The sequence below is a fragment of the Mytilus trossulus genome, chromosome 2 (genome assembly GCF_036588685.1).
Source record: "Mytilus trossulus isolate FHL-02 chromosome 2, PNRI_Mtr1.1.1.hap1, whole genome shotgun sequence".
Lineage (NCBI taxonomy): Eukaryota > Metazoa > Mollusca > Bivalvia > Mytilida > Mytilidae > Mytilus > Mytilus trossulus.
Window position 1 is genome coordinate 24232850 of NC_086374.1, and position 14569 is coordinate 24247418.

Below are 14569 nucleotides of genomic sequence, written 5' to 3' on the forward strand. Positions count from 1 at the left end.
TAAAATATGACAGATTCAGATTCAATATTTTATTATAGTCTCACCACATACAAACATAAAATGAGATTCACATACATAGATTTAAAACATTAAAACATTTGCATTGCATGTACCAATCTTAAAAAGATTTACGAGAGACTTTTAAGATATACTATATACATATAAACATATTTTTACACATTTAGAATTAAAAATTCTGACACAATATACATTTTTACTAAATGATATTAAAACATTTGTTTCTTTAAAAACTAGTGAAATAGAATACTATTTCTTCTTAATAAAATGCTGTTGCAGGTTTTGGCAACTATAGCAGCAACATTGTCATTACTAAATAAAAATATAAATTTTTCATTATCTGATAAAAGGTTAAAATGTTCATTAAAATGTAAAGCTTCATGTATCATGATTTGTCTTAGATCCACATATAATGGGCATTTTAAAATGACATGCATTTCATCTTCAACAATAGAGCTACAGTTAAAACATGTCCTCTCGTGGACTTCTTTCTTTTCATATCTTCCAGTTTCTAGTTTTAGTGGAGCTACCCCACATCTAAATTTAGCAAATGAACTTCTGTTCTTTAAAGATATAATATTTTGCAAATAATTTTCAGTACAATAGTTATTTTTAAACAATTTGTAAGTTCTTAATTTACTTCCCTCTGCATATGTAGCAACTCTTGTACACCAGTTTGATTTAAAATTATCAAATACATCCTCCTCAATTTTTTTAATACAATTTTTGTTTAAAACATTTGATTCAAAATTACAATATTGCTCATAATTATACAATTTTAACATTTCTATAACTCTAAAACTCCAGTTTTTAATTCTGGTATTACACTTTCGTATAGACCACTTAAAAATTTTAAAATTTATCCTGTGTGGGTCCATTATGGAACACCTAGCCCAATGTCTCAAGACACTTGACCATTGTTTAACGCATGGAGGTTTCCAGCCCATATCACCAGCTATGGCATCATTTGGTGTGTATTTGCCAACACCCATGAAAAATCTCATGGCCCTGTTTTGGACTGCATTTATGCAGGAAAAGTCTCGTGTTCCCCAAATACCTGCGCCATAACTAATAACTGACCATACCATTGTATCATACAGTTTAGAAAAAAAATTGTGCTGGAAACCACCATGCATTTTACTCTTTACAATTAATAATCCTAATGCTCTACTGGCTGACTTCGCTACTGCCTTAGCCATTAACTGATAATCTAAATATTCAGTAAGTAATAAGCCTAAATATTGATAACATTTTACACATTCTATACTATTACCACCAATAGAAAAAATACATTTAGTTTGTAGAACAGCTGGATTTCTAAAATGCATGATCTTAGATTTATTTATATTAACTGTCAGCTCATTATTGAGACACCATGTATTAAGCACATTCAACATTTTTTGTAAATCTTCTTCATTCTCTGCCATTAAAATAACATCATCAGCATATAACAATATAGCTAATTTTTCATCATCTATGTTAATACCAATATTCAAAGCATTAATGTCATCAACCAAATTATTTATATATATATTAAACATTATAGATGATAAAACACAACCTTGTTTCAATCCAGAATCAACATTAAACCAGTCAGTCATATTACCATTAATACGTACACTACATTCTACATTAGAGTATAAAGCTTTTAAAGAATACATAAACTTTGAACTTATACCTAGATTTTCTAGTTTTTTTTAACAAAAAAACTCTATTAATTGAGTCATATGCTTTCTTAAAGTCTATAAAAGCTACATATGTTGATAATTTACACTTTTTCCTGGTTTCTATTATTGATGTTATAGTGCTTATATGATCAATTGTACTTTTACCTTTCATAAAACCGTTTTGCTCGTCGTTAATTATCTCCCTTTCATCTAACCATTTGACTAATCTTTCATTTAAAATACTACAATACATCTTGTATGTGAATGGAGCTAGAGTTATGCCCCTATAAGATAAGGGGTCTCTAGGATCTGATGTAGAACATTTTGGTATTGGGGTTATGATTCCCTTATTCCATATATTTGGTACATTACCAGAACTGAAACATAAGTTAAATAATTTATGTAAAATAGAAATAATAGAGATATTTTTACAAAACTCAGCTTGAATAAGGTCAATTCCTGCACTTTTACAATTTTTTGCATTCATTACAACTTTATGGACCTCATCAATAGTAATTTCCTTACCTAAATCAATACAAATAATATTTTCTTTAAGCATACAATTATCAACCTTATTATAATCTGCATTTACATTTGGGTTTAATAAACTGTGAAAACTGTTTTTCCATTTACTTAAAACAGTTTCTAAATTGTTAGATATAGTTCCATCATCCAAAGTAACTTCATTCGGAATACGCATCTGTCTCTCGTTTCCAATACCAATTTGACCAATTCTACGCCAAAACTGATTCGTATCATTGTCACTAAAATTAACCAGCTCTTCCTGACAGCGGTACCAATACTGACGCTTATATTTTTGTGTAAGCTTGTCAACAAGTTACATAGTCCCTTTCTGCCGTGCAAACAATGTTCCATTTATTTGTTAGCTTGTCATTCCACCATGGTTTCTTTATTCGTCTTTTTCGATTGTTTGTACTGTTCACAACTTTGACCTTAGTTTGACATGTAAAGTGCATGGCGGGGAACATTGGAACTTTGTTCATAACTTGAAAATAAAGTAAGTAGTTGAACCTACTAGATAGAAACGGAAATTGATAAGCCTAGGAATATCACGATATATTACAAATTGATTTTTTTTATCACGTCTTTTACCATGTCACAAGAAACGATATCAGTATATGGTGTTTTAGTTGTTAGTTGCTATATTCAGATTAGAAGCCATCACTCCACTAAGTTCAATATCAGAGGAAACATGTCCACGGGTATGCTTTCATCACCCTCTCCGCTTGCCTTAATTAGCCGATAACGTAGACTTTTTTACGAACAAAAGTTAACTTGAAATACTATTCTGCGGTTTACATAAACTTAATTATCCTGAATGAAAGACTAGGCATACTGCTTCGAAAATTACTGGACGTTATACTCATATCCTCAGCCTTGTTACATTTGGATACTTCTGAGTTGTACTGCTGCTATTTTTTTTTGTCAAAATGATGTGACGGCTTGGGCATCTGAGCATACATGCAAGCTACGCCGACGGAATGTAGGATCCCTTTATCTCGCTTTTTCGACTAAAGTCGAAGGCTCAAACGACCTGTTCGCCCCCACACCCGAATCCGCTTTCTGACTTGAAAGTACGACAGGTAATTTTCGTACAAACATCATAGTCAAAGGTTTTGAAAGAGATATTTAACATTTTAAATTTAGTTAATATAACATCTTCATCGGTTCTTTTTTTCTCTCTAAGCAAATCATTGAGGGAAAGAAATTTAAAAGCAAATAATCTAATTTAAACTCAATAACCCTTGCAGGTATGTTTTTTTTTTCAATGTTTCACCGATTTGAAAGTACACAATTTGTCACCGAAGTCTTAATCGTTATCGTCATCAATTAAATAAAAATTGGGAATGAATTTAACGGAAACGATAAAACAAAAATGAGTCTAAATATTAAAAAAAATGTTAATTCAAAACTTTAATACCAAAGTCGTATTTTCCCCTTTCTCTATATATATCCTACAAAAAACTTTCCTTGAATCCGTGGATTGCGGAATAACGTCAACATTTCTAAAACGTTCACGTAAATTGATTGCGTCATGTGTTAAAACAGTTAATGGTCAATCAAATCGGTATATGTAATTTAATCAGCACAGCACTCATACGTCGTTCGGGTTATTTGATCATCTCGTGCTGTGCAGATTGCCAGTAGGACAACCGGAAGCGCCTGAGTAAGGATTTCGGCGCTCAGTGATACGGTTCACTAGTCGACGTTGTCAACACGTAATGGCGGCCATTATTTGACGTTGGATTTAGCATTCCACGCTGGAAAGTTGCATTTAAGACATTCTTGGATGCTTAAACTTTATGCCACACAACAGCAAAGGTAAAGGTTTATTATGAGATGATATCAGTCATTTTTTTCCAAAGAGGTCGTATCCCATCAAATGATTTAAACGGCAAAAAAGTGTAAAATCATATATGAACACATGAAAATTAAAATCCCAGTTTTCATCATTTCCTTTTCATATATTTAATCCACTATTTACACCAATCATAGGTGTATTACATTCGGATTTCGGTCATGGGTATCCGCCCTTGTCTCCGGAAATATTATACCAACAAAATTAGTCAACATCCGTTTTCAAAATGGTAAAGTGTTCTTCACGATCTCCCTAGAAATAGGTAACCCTATCACTTTGTGCGAAGATAATAGAACATTGTTAACCCGTAACTGCAAATCAGGAACAAAATGGTTCAAATTTTAAAGCACGGATGAGCATGTTTTATGCCAAATGTATGTTCTCTAAAAAGGGGGGTGTGTGGCACTGAGGCTACATGTAACGTGCTGAACGTCTCAAATTCAACCCAAATTCCATGTTCTAAGACAAATTCACTTTAACTGTTGGCTATTTTATACCTGGTCTAAGTATTAACTATGAAATCTTTTATGAACATAAATACAAACTAAAAGCGCACTTGTTTCTGAAAATGCCAATGGGGTAGTCCAAATAATTATGACGTCTGATAAGGCTGTTTTTATTTTGTTCTGGAACACCTTCCTACTGCAAGGCGTCATAATTATTTGTACTAACAATGGGGGTTCTCTATCCAAGCTCTTCTTTCCCATGATATAAAATATATCTCTGAAATTTTAAAAGAAATTTACACATTGAAATTAACCAATCACCCATTTAAGAGGTTACACATGCATTCACATAACTGACCTAAAGGGGGCAGGGGACTCAAGTCATGCTTCTGAGATTCCCTATATCTGAACCATTTTTTTCAAATAAAACATGTTGATACAGTCATGACAATGGTGGTTCCAGGATTTAAATTGAGAAAAACTGGGTTGTGAATGCCCCCAAAATGAACATGTATAAAATTTAAGCTGGCATTGTAAATATTATGAAATTTATTTACACTATTATTATAATCAGATAATATAATTTAATATAAAAATGATAACTAAAAGTTAATTTAAAAATAAATTTGCTCCATGTTAAGATGTTTAACCTAAAAAAAAAAATCAAGACTTTGAAATATTTTCTTTACACTTTTATATGAATTGAGCAAAAATGCTGGAGGCATACATTTATTATCATTTGGTATATGTGCTGATAATAACAAAGCAAAGTTTAATAATTTTGCTTTGAATAATTTAATATTTAATTGATTTTACTAATAGTAATTGCATGTTCATTTGCTTTATATTTACAGGATGGAGAAAAATATTCACCATGCATCAAAAATTTAAAACAGACTGAGGACATTTTTCATGTAAATGTATGATATAAATACAACAAGAAAACAGTAAACAAATGGAATGTCAACGACCAGTAATGTTGAAAGCAGAATGATTTTGAAAATAGAAAAAAAATAAATAGGACTAGATTACATTAAAATGCCTTAACAAATTGTAAGTAATTCAAAAGTGTCTGTTTAAGGAAAAACAGTAGGTTATTTACAATGCACTATGATTTCAATCCCACAAATATGAAACAAAAACATAATAGACATGGTATGCAAACTATTACAGTCAAACATGAAAGTTGTCAGGGGCGTAGCTGCCGTTAGGCACTTTAGGCACGTGCCTACACATAATTTTTCACAAATTTTTTTTTTTTATCCAAAAAAATAAAAAATGATAAACAACGTTATCTGTAGATGAACGCCAGTTAAGTTCTCAAAACTCTTTGATTATCGAATGTCAAGTGCACACTAGTCTCTTGTTCTTAGTGAATGGAATGTTGGAAAGAAATGAATGTTATTATGTTTTTACCTTATATAGAATCTATAAACTAGAACTTAGTTGGTTCAGATCATTTCACTTCTATCAACAAAAACTTGAATGAACCTCAACTTAGACACATGAGTGTTTTACTTTAATTAGTTGTTAGTTTTCAACTAGCTTTCCATTTTGCCCTCACCCGACTTGCCAATGTTGGTTGTCCGTTTGGCTGTGCAGGATGTATAAATACGCAGTCAGGTTAGGTCAAAATGGGGACATTAAATCCGATGCCTAGTTGTAGAGAGAATGCCACTCTTTGGGGAGTTCGTAGTTGGTCTACTCAAAGGCAGAATTTCTGCTCTTTTCCAATAATCCCTCATTTTCAAATTTCCAGACCTTTGTTCTGGACGATACCTATTACAGGACCTAGCTCCCTGTTGTATGTATTTATTGTAAAAAAAAAAATTGTCCAAATTCCTAACCCGGTAGGGATTTTACAGTAGAGGATACTAGTAAAGAAATATGCATTTCTTGAATTTTGTTACGATGGTATGAACAGAACAGAACTGTGTGTATGTGTTTGTGTGGCTAGGGTGTAGGTTTATAAGAATAAAAAAAAGATTAATGATTATTTTCCAGCCAAACGGATCTGCCCTGACCCTACTGGGGGCCTTAAGCGGCCCCCAGACCCCCTGCCGATTGGTGCCTACAGTTGGCTGAATACCTAGCTACGCCCCTGGTTGTATAAAGATATATAGGTCAAAGAATCACACACAGACTTTAAAGCCAAGTACTTTTAATACTTTTAAGATTTTTCATTCTGTTATCCAAGCTGTATAAATGTCAAGAATCTAAGATACATTTGTAGTTTCATTTTGATTTAAAACCTAATTTCAAGAATGAAGGGAACAGTCATTTAAATTTAATTTATGATAAAAGAACAATATAAGGGAATTAACTCTTATATGATGTGCATCATATCCATGCAAATTAAGTGTTTTAATAAATCCAAACATTGTTTTTAGATAAGAGAATGACTTGTCGCATTGAATGTGCAGATGGTATTGGGGTCATTGATGGAAATAACACAATGAAATACAAATATACATGTATTATTATTATAATTATCATTCTTCATTAAGTTCTAACTGAATTAACAAACTTAATTTAATAACAATTTTTTTCTCTCATTTCAGTACACAACACATCCTGTTAGAAGAATAATTTCTCTGGAGATAGAAATATTGATAACTAGAATCAGCAATTTATATGAAATTTGTTATGAGACATAGATTCATGACCAAAATGGTAATCCAGGTGGTTCAAGTGATTATTAGCAGACATTTTGAACTAATGCAGGATTGAATAAATGAAACTTAAAACAGATTATGGGCTCAAAGTGAAGTAACAAGAGGATTTTTAAATATTTGAAACTCATCAACATTAAAATTTGCATAAGTGAGATGTAACAATATTTATTAAAAAATTCAGATATTTGACTCATTGTTTCCATGAAATTTTTTTTACAAAGCAAAACCACAGTTACATAATTGATATTTTATACTTCTTTAAGTTCTGACAACCAAATATATCTTCCCCATATGATCTGACCCCAAGCGTTTCCCACTTACAGACCTTATTTTGCATGAGTGTAATTTAAAGAAAGCCCACTTACATTTTAGCGAATTCAAGTTTTGCCATTCCAGAATAATTGGACATTTTCCCTGGTACATTTGATATTGACCCATATGTTGTAGAACTCAATTTTGCTGCTTTGATACTTTTTCAAGAAATTGTATCACAAGGCTAAATTATATAAAATTAGCTCACTTTTGGATATTTATCACAAATTAAATAATCTATAAAATTGAGAATGGAAATGGGGAAAATGTCAAAGAGACAACCCAACAGAAAACATAAGCAGAACCACTATTATGCTTATAAAATATTGATTTAACTCACTTTTGTGCAGAGCTAGCCAAAGTTGGAAATTAACGTCGTGGAGGAAGATCCATTCATTTCCAATGGAATTCGGTTTATTTTCCTTGGCCCTATCATAGCCAGAATTTGAACCATATCGAGCATATATGGGACACTGTTGGGCGTTAAGTGCACGAAAGGACACCCCAGTTCAAACAGGTCATGAAATAAACAATACCCTTCGTCAAGAATGGTTGCTGCGAGCTTAGCAACAAATGAGTCGACTTATGGCAGGAATCAGAAGACGTTAAGATGCTGTTATCCGTTTGAATGGAAGCTGCGCACAAAGTACTAATTCTTTGGCGTATAGCGATCAACCATGATGTGAACAATCAACTTAAGAAAAATTTTGAAATGTCTGACATTGTAAATTTCGACTACAGTAAAACTTGTAAAATGCATTTTTTTGTACAAAAAACACTTCATTTTGGTTCGATAAAACCTTTTTTTTCATATATTTTTTGTTCGTTTTAAAGCCAATGTTATCATTAACTATGTTTCAATATTATTTTACAAATATTTTATCATATTCCATCCAAAATAAGATACTGATTTTTCAAGTTTTCAAAAATCAAGGTGTTGCAATACTTTCTTCCATGTGTATAGTTCATTTTGCGTCATTCTGTGTTTAGAAAAGGGAGATCATAACAGCTGCGCGTCTCTGTTACACGTGCATCATTCTTTATGTGTCTGTCCCAAGATGGAAGCCTGTAATTAAGTGGTTCTCGTTGGTTCATGTCAGTAAGATTTGATATGGTTAAATTGCCTTGTTAGTTTTCACATTTGAATTGTTTTCCATTTTCGTGCCAGGGCCTTTAAAAGCTGACTATCCTGTACAGATTTTTCTCATTGTTGAAGGACATATCATTACCTATAATTGCATATATCCACGACATAAGACCCCAAGTTATAGTTGTTTCATTTGAAATCAATCAACACATCACAATTTTTGTATGGAGCTCTGACAATGCAATGTTCAATATATAGTTTATATTTCCAAGGAAAATAACTCCTATTTAAATAGTTGTTTGGCACTTATTTTCTTGTCCATGACATTGTTGATATAAACCTTCAAAAAAATTTCATTTTAATCTTTCAAGAATTGTTCCTGTAAGAGTGATAACAAGACTGGTAGGACACCTGGTATTTCTAAAAAGGCCAAACATTTTTAGATTTGGGGCAAAATGCCAGATTTTGTTTAATTCAAAGAAACATATTTAGGAAACATGCACAAGGATAAGAACATAAATGTCTGAAAACAAAAGAATCAAATATGCTGGAATCTGAGATGTGAATCTAGTTTGGATCTCTAGCAGTACAAGCTTCTATCCTTATTAGTATATTTCTGACGATGGAAGAAAACAATATGGTACATGTATGCGTCATGATAGACCCTATACATATACCATGACCTGATTGAAAATAGGATTGGGTGTATGACTTCAAACAAACTGGATTTATTTTTGGAATGAAGTATAATATATAACAAACATTCCAAACCTCAGCAATCCTTAATACAATTTAATTAACTATTAAAAAAGCAAAAATTTACACAAGTTCAAAATCTAAAATATAGGCATAATATTATTATGTATCTAACTGTATACTTATCAAAAATACAAAAGAAACATCCTTATTACAATAATAATAAATTGCTTCGCTAAGCACAGATTGATACCACCATAGATGTCAAACCTTGAAAAGTTTGGGCAAAAATGGACACAACATTCACGCTTGATACAGGTCTGAATTTGGGTTGTATTTAAATATTTGACACATAAAAAGTTTCTGACAAAGAATTACTGTAGTCAAAAAACTTAAAATTAGTTATATGATTTGACTTTTGCTTTTGTGCAGTACACTATGCTGTTAAATATTAACCCGCTAAAAAATATTTGAAGAAATTTCTTTTTAAAATCTGAAATGAGACCCCCCCCTACAAATTCTTATTTACACTCCAATTTCCCCCCCCCCCCCCCCCCTTTCTATTATTCCTGAAAAATAATTATTTCTCTCAAGAAAAGGACATAATCATAAGGTTTAAATACATCATAAATGTCTTAAAATAGAAAATGACATACATATTCATGACTAAAGGCTAAAATTAATATTAATAAATAGTAACTTCTAAAAATATATTAACAGCTAATCACCTCAAGACAATACAAAATTTCACAATACATAATTTACAAGGGTTAATGGACAAGTAAGACGATTTAAAAGCAGTGTAAGGGAGGGAATCAAACATAGATATCATTGTTCTTTAAATGGGTTTGGATTGCCTCCCTTTCACTGCTTTTAAATTATCTTAATTGTCCATTAACCAGGAAACCCTTATTTTCTCCTTTTTTGCCCCTAATCCTAATTGGTTCGAGTCATAACCCCAAAATTCAATTCTAACCAACCCTTTGTAGTATAGAAACTTGTGTTATAATTTCAGAGAGATTCAAACACTAAAACAAAAGTTATTGTCTGGAAACTATAAAAATTCTTATTTGGGGCTCTTTTTTTGCCCCTTATTCCTAAACTGTTGTGGCCAATCTCAATCCCAACCCTTTTTTTGTGGTTATAAACCTTGTGTTTAAATAACATAGATTTCTATTTACCTATACAATTTTTTTTTATCCGGAAACCAACTGTCTTCAGACGATGTTGATGACAACATAATACCAATATAAAAATTAGAAACTTTTGTGCTTAAAGGAATATTTTGCATCAAAGGCTAAAGCTTGGGAAAACTAACTTCATTCTGATGATTTATGACCATGATTTGATTTGTGTAGGCTTTTTAAAAAGACTCTATATCCATACATTTAACAATTATTGGTTGTTTGCCTGTGGATGTTCTGTGTGAGAAAAGGTTTCCTGTTGAAGGGCTGTACTTTGACCTATAATTGTTATCATTTTTTATATTTTGACTTGGATAGAGAGTTGTCTCATTAGCATTTATACCACATCTTCTTTTAAAACAATGAAAAGAACAGTTGTTGTTGTAATTTCACGTTTTTGTTTTAAAAACATGGAAAATAGGACCAAAAACAGCCTTGTAAAAATAATAAGTCAGCAAAAGTCATTCCCTTTTGCTCTAGCTCATATGGTTATGAGCAATATAGGTCATCAAAACAGGGAAACATACAGAACAATTGGGATAAGATAATGTATATAAATCAAGTTCATGAAAAAAGACAGTTCAAGTTGGCACAATTTACACATTTTATTGGAACAACATTCTATAGAATAGTATAGACAGTATTGACGGTAACTAAATACTTGTCCATAGAAAATCAACATTCATATTTAAACCATTAATTTAAATTAACTATTGTAAGACAATTTAAGGGATTTTAATCTGGAATAAATATTGCTATAAATGGTAAAAACATAATTTATAGTATCCTTGTTTAGAATATCAGTCACATACTTCAGCAAAAATGAAGCATTAACACTGCATATAGAGATAGACTAGGACACATCTGAACCGTTACATGATTGCTTACATTTGTGTTATAATGTTAAAAAAAAAAGTTCCATAATCTGAGGAAAAATAAATGCTGAATATTAAAAATAGCCAATGAAAACACTTGTTTGGTCCATTTCAGTTTGTGCAAGAAAACTTTCTAAATACATGTACATGTAGATATAGATATAAGTTATGGTTAAAAAATACTAAAGTTATGAAAAAACAGCAGCAATTTACATGTTATCAGTCTAACAACTTACATGTATACAAGACTGAGATAGACATCTATGAATACCATTATGACAAAAAATGTGCAACTTTATAAAAATACAAAAAACAAAATTACAGCACTCATCCATCAAAAGATAGATCTTGATGATGACTTAGATGATCAAATATTGAGTCAAGAATAGGATACACATTAAACTGTGTAAACAACCTGCGAAGGACTAAAACACTCAAATTCTGACATCTACATGTTTTGCATCTAGTCAATAATTATTTTATCTGGAAATCAGTCTGCAATTATGAATCATCACAATGGAACAACAGCAAAGTATTATAATTACATTTTCACATAAGTCATGTAAGCAAAACATATAAGTGGTTTTCTTCAATTTTGTAAAAGTGACTTTTAAGTACATCAACATTATAATATATCTATAAAAAAATTAAAAAGGCAATCTTAAATTTTGATTCTTAAAAATACATTTCATTGATCTTTGGAATGTTGATGATTGGCCTTTGTTTGAAATTCTATTCCATCACCCGTCAAAGGGGAGTTAATCCAAGGACATATCCATGTTAAATACCATTTTGTTCCAAATGACTCAATTATGTTTTGTTTCCATCCAAGGTCATAGTCATAAATACGATGTGAACTTTCAAAAGTTGTCTGTCCTTTATAAATATGACTGCAATGCCAGCATAACAAAGCTATCAATGCACATGAGAAAACAACCGACAGTAATGTTATAAATGATGAGATGGCTGTAAAAAATGATATATATTGTAACATAAAACAAAACAAGGGTAAAATAAAATAGGGTAGTTTCCATATTGAAAATCCATCAAGCAAAGTCAAAACATAAGGGACAGTCATTATAGCACAGAACATTGTTCCACACCATCCATAGAATACCAGCCAGAAATAATAGCGATAGTTAGAGTGGCCGATACACTGACTTGTAAACATACAATGATGATCTCTCTTCAGAATACATTTATTGCAGGTCATACAGTGGAATGATCTTGGTGGTGAATTAGCTTCACAGGCATAGCAAAAAGTCCATCCTAAAAAAAATTAAAACATTTTTAACCATTCTGACAAAAATGAACATTTTATAGAAGTTTCATAATAAAAAACTTTCCCATTGTTGCCTAAAAAAATATCAAAACATTTTTAACTATTCTGACAAAAATAAACATTTTATAGAAATTTCATAATAAAAAACTTTCCCATTGTTTCCTAAGTATTTATAGAAAAGTTCTAAGCAATCATCATATTGCATTCTCTTCATAATATTGTGGGGGCCTCAGTGGTCTAAGTAGTTCAACTTCTACTACTGTAATCACTTGCCAGTCAACACTGAGGTTGTGAGTTTGAACCCTGCCTGTGCGGGTGCACTTTACTCTAATCTTAATTGATTGTCAGTTTTCCTATTCATGCTATTGAAGGTTTGTGGTTTTCTAATATATGTTTTTCTTCAATTTGAAAATGTCAGGTACAACTCAGTAGTCCGACTAAATATTATAGGTCCTAGACCACAGAATTTTAGTCAAATTGGCAGCAGGTTAAATTAGCTCTTTTTCTATGGGTGCCAATTTGACTTGTACCTGGACCTTGGACTGTCATGATCAATGTTTGAAAGCCAATATGTTCTGATATTAAAATTTCAAGTGTTATTTGGTCATTACAAGTGTGATTCAGATAATAACGGTGTTATTCGTTCATTCACAGTACTGACTACTGTTCATATTCTTTTTAAATATCCGAATAAATTAATTAAAAGTAAAAACCCTAGTACAAATATTTTTAATTGTAAGTAGGGAGAAGCAACCCACAGTGAACAGACTTTAAATGAAAGGATACAGGGCGAACAGACCCAGAGCAAATATTTTATCAGGGCTAACAGACCCGGTACCTTTTACAGGTAAACACCTGCCTCATGTTTATATACAATGTATCATGTGATACAGATAATGGCTTGTAATTCAGTGGTTGTCGTTTGTTTATGTGTTAAAAATTTGTTTTTTGTTCATTTTTTATATAAATAAGGCTGTTAGTTTTCTGGTTTGAATTGTTTTACATTGTCATATTGGGGCCTTTTATAGCTGACTATGGGGTATGGGCTGTGTTCATTGTTGAAGGCCGTAAGGTGACCTATAGTTATTAATGTTATTGTCATTTTGGTCACTTGTGGACAGTTGTCTCATTGGCAATCATACCACATCTTCTTTTTATATTGTAAATGTTTGACCTGTATAGAAACGTTGATCAGTTGATTACCTGGCTTGAGAAGAGTTGGCAGCATTTTCCCCACACTTGATGTGTTGGTTTCTATAATTTTGTAGACATTTCCCATGACATTTAGGTACAAAAACAATGCAAAGATCTGGTACACGATATTTTTTAACGTTCCCATTGAGTACGTTTCTTTCATCCATGGAGCAATTGCAAATTCTCCATACAAGTAAGCTGAATGCACCATGATCATGAAATATAACATGGACATGGCATCAACAAATGATTTAGGCTTTATGTTACGCCAAGACAACATGTCGCTATTTGTTGGGTAAAGTTTCTCTACCCAAGGAAAGGTTGGGCAATCAATATTTAATTTGTTAGACTCATTTATCAGCTTAACATACAATAAATTAAAGCGGGTAATTAAAACGCTAATGTAACATCCTCGAACGATCAAACTAATTCAAACCAATTCCGATTTTTTCCGGAATATGTTTTAAAAAAAAAAATAGAGAACCTGTTCAAAGAGGAATAACTCTATTTGTTCACATAATCTTTTCCTCATTCATCTAAATGTTTGTTAGAAATTAAAAATGCTTTATATGAATGTGGATTTAATTTGATGTGGGATGATAAAATAATTGCTAAATCTGATGATATTAGTAAGAATGTCAAGAAATGTTTAATTGATAAATTTATGTTGAACTGGAGTAATAATGTTATGAATTCTGCAAAATGTCTTAATTACAGAATAGACAAGTCTGATTTTTGTTTTGAGAAATATTT

The 14569-nt window shown here is 31.5% G+C and overlaps 1 protein-coding gene and 1 long non-coding RNA gene across 2 annotated transcripts; one reads left to right on the top strand and one right to left on the bottom strand.

Annotated features, from left to right (window-relative positions):
* The first annotated feature begins 4190 nt into the window (after positions 1 to 4190).
* Positions 4191 to 7375, top strand: LOC134704981 (uncharacterized). Its single transcript, XR_010105450.1, has 3 exons — positions 4191 to 4327; positions 5366 to 5564; positions 7073 to 7375. It is a non-coding gene; the product is annotated as an uncharacterized LOC134704981 (long non-coding RNA).
* A 2451-nt stretch (positions 7376 to 9826) lies between these two features.
* Positions 9827 to 14192, bottom strand: LOC134706802 (probable palmitoyltransferase ZDHHC24). Its single transcript, XM_063566094.1, has 2 exons — positions 13826 to 14192; positions 9827 to 12609 (listed from the first exon to the last, which is right to left on the bottom strand). Exons 1-2 carry the CDS (start codon positions 14094 to 14096, stop codon positions 12029 to 12031), a joined length of 852 nt encoding a protein of 283 aa, XP_063422164.1. The 5' UTR covers positions 14097 to 14192; the 3' UTR covers positions 9827 to 12028.
* Positions 14193 to 14569: the final 377 nt, after the last annotated feature.

Bases quoted from the DNA above. Each gene is read 5' to 3' on its own strand.
- LOC134706802 (XM_063566094.1), bottom strand. From the start codon at position 14,096: ATGTTGTCTTGGCGTAACATAAAGCCTAAATCATTTGTTGATGCCATG. The intron at 12,610-13,825 runs GTAATCAACTGA...AATTTTTTTTAG, and splicing joins GCCAACTCTTCTCAAGCCAG to GATGGACTTTTTGCTATGCC.